Source organism: Muscardinus avellanarius (genome assembly GCF_963383645.1).
Source record: "Muscardinus avellanarius genome assembly, chromosome: 13".
NCBI lineage: Eukaryota > Metazoa > Chordata > Mammalia > Rodentia > Gliridae > Muscardinus > Muscardinus avellanarius.
The window spans coordinates 1,438,991-1,449,861 of NC_137799.1; the positions used below are offsets into that span (position 1 = coordinate 1,438,991).

Below are 10,871 nucleotides of genomic sequence, written 5' to 3' on the forward strand. Positions count from 1 at the left end.
AGCATGGGAGGATGGCCAGGCAGGCCCCCGCTCTAGTGCGGCCCCTCACCTGCCCTGTGTCTGCGTCCCTAGGAGGAGACGCCTCTGTTTTTGGCCGCTCGGGAGGGCAGCTACGAGACCGCCAAGGTGCTGCTGGACCACTTTGCCAACCGGGACATCACAGACCACATGGACCGCCTGCCGCGTGACATCGCGCAGGAGCGCATGCACCACGACATCGTGAGGCTGCTGGATGAGTACAACCTGGTGCGCAGCCCTCAGCTGCACGGCCCCGCGCTGGGCGGCGCGCCCGGCCTGTCGCCCACGCTCTGCTCGCCCAACGGCTACCTGGGCAACCTCAAGCCCACTGTGCAGGGCAAGAAGGCCCGCAAGCCCAGCACCAAAGGCCTGGCCTGCGGGGGCAAGGAGGCCAAGGATCTCAAGGCACGCAGGAAGAAGTCCCAGGACGGCAAGGGCTGCCTGCTGGACAGCTCGAGCATGCTGTCGCCCGTGGACTCCCTCGAGTCGCCCCACGGCTACCTGTCAGACGTGGCTTCGCCACCCCTCCTGCCCTCCCCGTTCCAGCAGTCTCCCTCCGTGCCGCTCAACCATCTGCCCGGCATGCCCGACGCGCACCTGGGCATCAGCCACCTGAACGTGGCGCCCAAGCCCGAGATGACAGCCCTGGGCGGGGGAGGCCGCCTGGCCTTCGAGCCTGGCCCCCCACGCCTCTCCCACCTGCCCGTGGCCTCCGGCAGTAGCACGGTCCTGGGCGCCGGCGGCACGGGGGCCGTGAATTTCACTGTGGGCGGGGCCACGGGCCTGAACGGCCAGTGCGAGTGGCTGTCCCGGATGCAGAGTGGCATGGTGCCGAGCCAGTACAACCAGCTGCGAGGGGCCGTGGCTCCCGGCACGCTCAGCACGCAGGCCCCCGCCCTGCAGCACGGCATGATGGGCTCGCTGCACGGCGGCCTTCCCGCCAGTACCCTGTCCCAGATGATGGGCTACCAGGGCCTGCCCAACACCAGGCTTGCCGCCCAGCCCCACCTCGTGCCGACCCAGCAGGTGCAGCCACAGAACTTACAGGTGCAGCCGCAGAGCATGCAGCTGCCGAGCATCCAGCAGCCCCAGGGCCTGCAGGCGCCTGCGCAGCCACACCTCGGCGCGAGCGCAGCAGCCGGTGGGCACCTGGGCCGCAGCCTCCTGGGTGGGGAGCCCAGCCAGGCAGACGTGCAGTCCCTAGGCCCCAGCAGCCTGACCGTGCACACCACCCTGCCCCAGGAGAGCCAGGCCCTGCCCACGGCACTGCCGTCTTCACTGGTCCCGCCCATGACCACCGCCCAGTTCCTGACGCCACCCTCCCAGCACAGCTACTCCTCCTCGCCCGTGGACAGCACCCCCAGCCACCAGCTGCAGGTGCCCGAGCACCCGTTCCTCACCCCGTCTCCCGAGTCCCCCGACCAGTGGTCCAGCTCGTCGCCGCATTCTAACATCTCCGATTGGTCGGAGGGCATCTCCAGCCCGCCCACCGGCATGCAGTCCCAGATGGCCCACATTCCAGAGGCCTTCAAGTAAACAGCTGCGCCCGCGGGACCCCAGCTTCCTTTCCCAAGCCCTGCCGGGCGGGCGTTCCCGCACTCCAGGATGCAGGGCCGACCAAAGGAGCCTTTTTTTAAAAAAATATGTTTTTATACAAAATAAGAGGACAAGAATCTCAATTTTTTTTTTAGTATTTATTTATGTACTTTTATTTTACACAGAAACACTGCCTTTTTATTTATACGTACTGTTTTCTATGGCACCAGGTAAAATTTTTTTATCTGTTCCAAGGAAATAAACTAGTTCTCAGAGTCATGGTTTTCCTACATAGGGTGAAGGTTGTTCCTGTTTGTAAAGTATAAAGATTCGTGATTTATAGATGCCATTTATTTATTGATTTCTTCCTTTCAAAGTCCAAAAAGGAAACGTCGCAGAAGGGAGATTTGCTTTGTGCCGCCCAAAAAGCCCCCAGGCGCCGGCCTTTCCCCAGATGCCCCGCGCCCAACACCCGCTCTCCCCCCACCTCACCCGCGTTTAGAGCAGCCAGGGGAGGCGCCTGGACACGGAGGGGCACGTGGACTAGTTTGCATCTAAAACAGGAAGCTTCAGTAAAACGACGTGGTCGTAGGTGTTGGTATTTCTAATGATGGTTCTAAAACGTTGAAAGACGTATTCTCGCCAGGCGACAGTTCTTCGAGGTACCAATCACGAATCTTTGTTTCGGGTTCAGTGTGCGTAGTGTTCCTTGGTCTCGTGAGTTCTTGTTCCCTCCCACCCCTTCCCTCACAAGCATCTCACGACGCCAGGTGTCAGTGTGCGGATGCCTGGGGCCACATGGAGAACTCCTACCCTCCTTTGGGAAAGGACACTGCCCAGGCCACCCGTCGGGGGCCCCAGCACCTCACCGTGAACAGCACTGTCTAAGCGGAGGATGGACTCGCAGCGTTGGCCTGGGTTCCCGCGACTGGGCTGCCGAGGCCCGCCTGAGTTCATAGGCGGGGGCCTGTGTGGGCTTTGGAGGAACCGGGCTGCGTCCTCTGTTTCTCTCCCCTCAGCCCTGTGTGCCTGGGCGGGGTGCCCCGTCTGGCTGTGGTGGGCTGGGGGCCAGGTGAGGCCTGCTTGTGGGCTTCCCTCCTGGTTTGGGGGTGCTTGCCCAGCGGATCCTTTCAAGTATACGCCTGTGGCAGAGTAAATGTCTGTAAATACATTTTTAAAGGTGGATTTTGTTTAAAAAATCTCAACGAACAAGTCTGTCCTGTGTCAAGCTGATGAGGGATGTCAGGATGTGGCTCAGCTCAGTGTGACCCAGGCCTCGTGACCTGCAGCTGCTGGAACCGTAGCTCCTAAGAGCACAACCCAGGGCGGCCCTGCGCCGCCTGCCGCCCCGCCCGTCCCGTGTGCGGGCTCACTGGGTCGGTACCCCCTCCTCAGGGCAGCCCTCCGGCTTTTCCGGGGGGCAGTGTTGTGCCATCCTAGTGGATATGAGCAGACACGTCCAGGATGTTGATTTTTACTGTGTTTTATAAAATAGAGTGTAGTTTACAGAAAAAAAAAAACTTTTAAAAAAAGTTATCTACATGCAGAACTGTAGATGATGGAAATTATGTATTTTTTTCATCTTTTTTGTTAACTGATTTGCAATAAAAATGATTCTGATGGTCATTCAGATTTTGCTAAAGTCGGCCCTGTCACCTGTCACTCTTTGGGGTGGGGTTGTACTGCTCTGAGTCTGCCTGGAGTCTTCAGACAGAGCGGTGAAGAAGTCGCCCAGTCCTGAGGACGCAGCTGACTCGTCCCGAGGGGCCTCCTGCCTGGAGGGACCCTGGGCAGAGTCAGGACAGAGCTTTTCCACCCCTCTCAGCCAGAGCAGTAAAGATACTTCATCTCTCCCTCGGGCAGCACCAAGGAGACCCATAGCAGGCTGGGGGGGGGGCTTCCCAGCCATGGCCGGACCCCTGGGGGCGCTGGAGACCTTAGGAAGGGCCTGCAGCGGGAGGCCCACAGAGCCCGGAGCACCTGTGTGGGCAGCGGCGGGCATGATCTGTACAACTCTCCCCAGGGCTTGCCGGCTGCGGGAGAGGCTCCCTTTGCGGCGTCAACACCTGAGAGAGCCCCCAGCCCAGCGCGGGCAGGTGTGAAGCCCCATCTCCTTTCTGCTGACCTGTGCCTGCAGGGCAGTCACACACCAAAGCGACAAGGGGGACTCAGGCGGGCCCCTGCGGATGCACAGTGCTACCCACCCCCTGGCCTGGCTGTGGGAATGAGTCTAAGCTGAGATGGCCGCCGTGTCCAGGCACCTTGCCCCTGCTGGCCGCCACGCTGCAGAGCGTCTCATTCTTGACTTCCAGGGGGAGGATCAACCTGAACGCTGCCCAAAGAACTCCCAGCACCCCAAAATCCCACTCCATGTATGCCCCCCAAAGTGAAAACAACGTACCGGTGTGTCCTCAGCCATGTCCACGGCAGCAAAGCAGCCGGGCCCACCAGCCAGCCGGCCCTGAGCGTGGCCAGGGGTGTGTCTGGAGGTGACTGGAGTTGAATCTGTAGAGAAGAAAAGCAGAGGGCCTGCCCCCCATGGGTGGGCCTGGTCCAATCAGTGGAGGACCTGGATGAGAGAAAAGGCCAAATAAAAGGGGGCTTCTTGCGGCTTCTGCTGAGCCACACCACCAGTCTCTTTCTGCGCTCAGACTCCAGACTGAAAGCCCGGCTGTTGTTTCATCTGGAGCTTGTGGCTGTGGCCTGGGACATACCCCATCCCTTCTCCTGGGCTCTCAGCTTGCCGACTGCAGCTCTCGGGACTTGCCGGCCCTACCGTCACTCTCTGTATATACGTCACAGTGGTTCTGTTTCTCTGGAGAACCCTAAGACACTTGCAGTAGATGGTGATGATGACTGGTGCTGGGACTGAAGCAGAGGCGTCCCACCTCCAAGTTACACCCACCCCTGGCTCATTGACTTCGTATTTGGAAACGGGGTGGCACTCAGTTGTGGGAGGGCCTAGGTTGCCAAGGCTGGCTTCAAACCTGCGATCCTCCTGTCTCAGCTTCCAAGCACTGGGATTACAGGCGCCATGCCCAGCTACAACAGAATCTTATTCAACCGTGAGAAGCAATGAAGCTCTGACACCGCTACATCGTGGGTGCCCCGCAGACGATGTGTTTAGTGAAAGAAGTCTTCCACCGAGAGTCACTGATGAGGGTTTTGTTGAGCTGAGGTCCTCAGCAATGAAATCCATAGACACAGGGAGCCGACGGGGCGTTCCCAGGGAGGGAAGAGGGCGGGTGTGGCTCTTAATGGCTGCGGCTTTGACTCGGAGCGATGGAATGTTCTGGCACCGGCACCGGATGGCAGCTGTGGCTGTCGCCACTGCAGCGCTGCGCGTGCCAGCAGCCCCCACACTCAAAATGGCTACTTCACAACCGTGGGTCTCAACGAGATGCGCTGTTTCTAAACGGAGAGAGCCCTCCCGCAGCGTGTGGGCCTTCAGGAGGTCTGCTCCCACGGATGTGAGGCCAGGCCTCGGGGTCCTGCTGCTCTTACGGGAACTCTTGGGCCCCCAAAGTTATCGGGGCCCTGGGGCAGCTGGAGGAGCTTGGGGGACGACGGGGAGGCGGTCTGAAGTCGGCCTTCTTTTCCTGACAACAGAAATCCCAGCAGAAATATCACAAGGACTAAACCAGAGCAGACGCAAACATGTGGGGCGTGCGGGCCTGTGCGCACTGTGGAGCTGGGGTCCTGTAGAAGCAGCGAGCCTCTGGCCCGTGCCCTGCCACAGCCAAGCAAGCTGGCCCCGTCCTCCAGGCACAGTCCCCGCCCTGACAGTCTCCAGCTGCCACTCAGCCTGGCTGCTCGCTGAGCTGCCCAGCGCCGGACTCTGCAGCGCTGCAGGAGGCTGGGACCATCAGGGCCCAGCCGCCCCCACTGCCCTGCCCGCGCCCACGCGGGGATGAGGGCACAGCCTGCTCTGCCAGCCTGCCGCGGGAACTTCCTGCCTGGGCCACGCAGGCGCCCACGCAGGCGCCCAGGGAGGACACGGCCCGTCCTCAGGCCTAACTCAGCCAAGAGCCCTGGCTTGGTCTACTTGGGCTTAATTGTGCCCCCCCCCCCCCAATTCTTATGTTGAAGCCCTGACTCCGGCACTTCAGAATGTGGCTGTGTTTGGAGACAGGGACTTTATGGAGGTTGTTAGAATAGGCACTGGTCCTAGCGGGGTGTGGTGGCACACTCTTGTAATCCCAGCATTGGGAGGCTGAGACGGGAGGGTAGGATCGCGGTTCGTGGATAGCTTTAGCTACTTAGTGAGGCCCTTTGCAACTCAATGAGACCCTGTTTCAAAATAAGGAATAAAAAATAGGGCTGGGGTTGGAGCTTGGAGGTAGAATGGCCCTTAGTTTCATCCCCAGTACTGCAAAAATAAATAAATAAATAAGATAAAGAATAGGCACTGTCCCAGGAAGACTGCTGCCCTGTAAGAGGAGACCTGGACACAGACACAGGCTGAGGACAGCGGCCTCAGTGGGACCAGCCTGCTGCGCCAGGCCTCAGGCTTCAGCCTCCAGGGATTGAGAGAAGAGTCGATTCCTGTTACGGAAGCCGCTGGTCTGCGGCGCTTTGTTACGGCGCCTGAGCAGACTGACCCAAAGTCCCAGCTTACCTCCGCGGCCAGCGCACTCCCAGGGGACGACCCCCGGCACTGCGGCCAGCTGTGTCCCAAGCACTGGTACTGTCCCTCCCCGGGGGGCCACCCCGCGGGAGCCTGGGCACTGCACTTGTTTTCTTTCTTTTTCTGCGGGTCTGGGGATGGAACCCAGGGGCATCCTACCTCCGAGCTACAATCCAGCCCTATTTTTTATTCTTTATTTTGAAACAGGGTGTCACTGAGTTGCAAAGGGCCTCGCTAAGTAGCTGAGGCTATCCTCGAACCCGGATCCTCCTGTCTCAGCCTCCCGAATGCTGGGATTACAAGTGTGCACCACCATGCCTGGCCTATTTTTTTTATTCTTTATTTTCTTTGTTTGCTTGTTTGGGGTACTGGGGATGGGAACCAGGGGCTTTCTACTTTGGGGCTATACTCCCAGACCTATTTTATTTGTCTCACTATATAGCTGAGGCTGTCTTCAAACCTGTGCGAACCTCCTGCCCCAGCCTCCCAAGTACTGGAATTACAGGCATGTACTACACCTGGCTCAAAAAGCTTTTTTATTTTATTGTTTTAAATACTGGGGATTGAACCCAAGGGCATTCTATTTCTAAGCTACACCAACAGCCATATTTTATTTTGAAACAGAGTCTCACTAGGTTGATGAGAGTCTCACTACTTGCTGAGGCTGTCTTCAAACCTGTGATTCTCCTGTCTCAGCCTCCCAGGTACTGGGATCACAAGCATGTGCCACCACACCCAGCTCAAAAAGCTTATTTTAATCATAGACACCTTAGTTCATGCAATAAATCCTAATATTATCATTTCAAGAAATAATCAATATAAGCAGCTCACGAGCAGTTTCACGTTGTTTTTTAACCTGTGTTCCTGTGTGCCTGTGATCCTGTGTGCATCTCGCTGGCCCACGCCTTGAAGTGGGCCGGCCACACTGCGGCTCTCAGTAGCCACACGTGGCTCATGGCTATCGCCTTGGACAACACACACAGACTTAGACTTTTTTAGTGTGTGCGTGTGGCTGGGGATTGAACCCAGGAGAGTTCTGCCACTGATCTACAATTCCAGCCATTGTTTTTTTTTTTTTTTTTTTTTTTTAAATAGGGTCTCTTCTAAGTTGCTGAGGCTGGCCTAGAACCTGCCATCCTCCTGTCTCAGCCTCCCAAATCCTGGGATTACAGTCATGGGCCACCAGGCCCAGCTAGATTTAGACTTCTGCAGGTCAAAGTGAGCCCAGCATCCTGTGGCCAGCACACAGGAAGCAGGCTGGGATGCTGGCGTCTTGCTCCTTGCCGTGGCTGTGTGGCCCCCAGCGTGGCTCTGCAGCTCTCTGGAGAGAAACCAGTGCCCACTAACCCGGAGGGCCCTCTGGGAGCACCGGCGATGGAGCGCCAGCGCCCTCTGGCGCTCAAAAGGCGGCCACCCTTCCCTCATCCAGAAAGTCGTTCGAGAGACTGACTGACAGCTTGGGAGGCTCCTCACAGCCCCAGGAGAGGCCCTCTGCCTAGGGTCAGCACAGGCAAAGGAGCACGCCTTACTTTTGCTCCTAGGAGTGTTCCCAACAGAGGTCCCTGGCACTGAGCGACGTATCATTCTGCAAAAGTGTTGCACCGGCGCCTGAACCACCGGTGTGGTCCGGCAGTCTTGGGTAATTGAGCCTGCGGGAGGTCAGGGGATGTGGACCACCTGCGCAGGTAAACAGGTTCCTGCTAGGCAGGGTCCTCAGCCAGGAGGAGCTGTGTGCACTGTGGCTACCGTGGTGTGCGCACACCGCCCAGAAGGACTCACCCAGCTTGCAGACTCAGGTCCAGGTTGTTGGACAGCCTTGGGGGCTGCTATCTCCTGCCTCTTTGCTTTCAGGAGCACGCGAGTGCACCTGGCCCGCTCTGCTGGAATGCCTCACTGTGGCTCCTTCCCCTGGCCGTGGGTGACCACTGGAGGTCGCGGGAGCATCCTCGCAGGTAAAGCACTGGCCTCCTGGGCCCGTGTATACCCGGCATAGTCACCGACATTAAGGTCCTGTTATGTTGCCTGGTGCGGGGTTAGGACTCAGAAACGGTGCAGCCCTTGTCACCACCAGGCACTTTGGGGGATAGCAGGGATTGAACCCATGGGAATTCAGTCTCCAAGCTATACCTCCAGCTGTGTGTGTGTGTGTGTGTGTGTGTGTGTGTGTGTGTGGTACTGGGGAGCTACTTTTGAGCTACACCTCCAGTCCAATTTTATATCTTATTTATTATGGTACTGGGGGGTGGAACCCAGGGACTTTTCTACCTCTGGGCTTTACTCCCAGACCTATTTTATACTTTATTTGGAAACAGGGACTCACTAAGTTGCTGAGAGCCTCGCTAAGTAGCTGAGGCTGGCTTTGAACCTGTGCCATCCTCCTGTCTCAGCCTCCCAAGTGCAGGGATTATAAGCGTGCGCCACCACGCCCGACTATCTTATTTATTTTTATTTTTTAAATTTTTGGTGGTACCGGGGATTGGACCCAGGGTCATTCTACCTCTGAGCTACACTCCCAGCCCCAATTTATTTTTGAAAACAGTCTCACTAGAGTGATAATTCTCACTACTTGCTGAGGCTGTCCTTGAATCTGTGATCCTATCTGGCCTCCCAAGTGCTGATATTACAAGGGTGCACCGCCATGCCTGGCTTAGCTAGTTTTATTTCTTATTTGGAAACAGGGTCTTGCTAAATTGCCACGGCTTGTCTCAAACCTGTGATACTCTTGTCTTAGCCTCCCAAATACTGGGATTACAGGTGTGTGCCATTATGTCCGGATTATATTATTATTATTATTATTATTATTATTATTATTATTATTATTATTAGTGAGGGGTACTGAGGATGGAACCCAGGGCCATTCTACTTCTGAACTACACCCTCAAACCTATTTTATTTTTTGCTTTGAAACAGGATCACATTAAGTTGTGGAAGCCCTCACTAAGCTGCTGAGGCTGAATGCACACACCTGTGATCCTCCTGGCTCAGCCTCCCAAGTACTGATTACAGGTAATGCTACCGTCCCCACTCCCACTCTGCCTCATTATGAGTTTTAAAGAGCATTCTTTGTGCCCCCGCTATTCAGTTAGGCTCCACTCCAGGAGCAGCTCTGGCACAAACCCCACTGCCCCAGGGACTCGGAGACTGCCCCCTGGGGCTGCCGTTAGGGTGCTAGGGAAGCCAGCACCTTCCTCTGGCTGCAGTGGGGTGCAAAACCAGCTCTCCCACTCCCCAAGGCCTCATCTGGAGCGGCTCTCTGCCTCCCCCTGCTGGCGGCGCCCCGCCAGTGCCTCTGGGCCGGCGGGTGGCCCTCCAGAAGGGCACTTGCACCAGGCTCTCACCCCACTCACCACCATCCTTGAGACAGTGTTTCACCCACTTTACAGACGAGGAAGCTGGGGCGCACAGAGGTGGGCCCGGGACTCCAGGTCCTTAGGAGAGGTCGCCTCTGCTCTTGGGCCTGGGAGGGCTCACAGTCTGGTCACCCAGCCCAGCCCTGTTGGGGGGATGGACCTCAGGCAGGACCACTCTGCCAGTAGTAATTCCGGGCCACGGCCAGCCTGGTACGTGGTGGGATTCTGACACGGGAGTGCCCCCGTCCAGGCCCTCTCTTCCCTTTCAGAGCCCCAGGCGCCAGGCCACTCCTGCCACCTCCCCACCGCCCGGCTTCAGCCCTCGCCAGGCTCTTCGCCGTCCGTGTCTGCTTGGCTGATGCATGTGACGGGGCTGCAGATGTGGTTGCTGCGGGAGCGGGCTCCCTGTCCGGGTGGTTCACCCAGGTCAGCTCTGCCCCCGGTCCGCTGGCAGCCCAGCTGCTCACTGAGGGCACCAGGCTGCCTGCGAGCTCCTGCTCTCCCTAACACCTCCCCAGCCAGCCTCCAGGGGGCCAAACCAATCGAGTCATCCCCCAGTGAAAAGCCTGGGACTCTTCCCTGGCTTCTGGATGTCCCCTGCAATCCTCTGCAGGCCCACAGAGCCACACCCCACCAGGCCTGCCCCCACCCCCGCCGCCATGGAGAAGCCCTGCAGACCATCCACTTGAGCACAGAACTTTCCTATCCCTCCTCGGGCGGTGCCACGGGGCACATGGGTACTAGTGCCCCCCTCAGAGGAGAGGCTGCCACTGCCTGGCCCCCACCCCACTCCCAGCCCCTGCAGTGCCTGGCATCAGCTAGGGGCTCAGCGAATCTATGTACTGTGCAGGGAAGGAAGTCTCCCTGCTTGTTCCAAGGCCCCACTGCAGCTAGGAGACGCTATGTCCTTCTTCCCGTGCCTCTGATTGGCCCCGGGATGGCGTGGCATCGCCTGCCTCCTGCCTGCACATCCCATCCCTGCTGTTACTCATCACCTTCTCTGGGGAGTATTCAGCTCCATGGCTGAGGGGGATGTTCCCTGAGACCTATCAGGAGCCAGGCTTGTGCCCAGAGGAGGGGCGGCGTACCGCGCTCAGCCCACCATGCGCCGGGGGCAGCGCAGTCAACACGCACCAGGCCGGGCCAAGCACTGGCCTGGCGTGGATTTCATGAGGATGGTTGCAGGAGGCCCTTACAGGTGGCCCAGTGCTTCATGGAGGACCCCTGGCCAGTAGTCGAGCAGCCGGATTCAAGGTGACGAGCTCCAGCCTAGGGAGGCTGGTGAGGAGCCCTGACCCCTCCACCATGTGTGCTCCCTCTGCCAGCCCTGTCCGCGGAGT

General features: G+C 58.2%; 1 protein-coding gene across 1 annotated transcript in view; it reads left to right on the forward strand.

Moving 5' to 3' along the window:
* The window catches only part of NOTCH1 (notch receptor 1), a gene marked incomplete at both ends in the record, with an annotated part of 42,710 nt that extends 41,156 nt beyond the window's left edge, over positions 1–1,554 (forward strand). Inside the window, one exon of the mRNA XM_080709394.1 lies at positions 73–1,554. Within this exon, the coding sequence (XP_080565520.1) occupies positions 73–1,554 (1,482 nt within the window). The remainder of the gene's footprint in view (positions 1–72) is intronic.
* Positions 1,555–10,871: the final 9,317 nt, after the last annotated feature.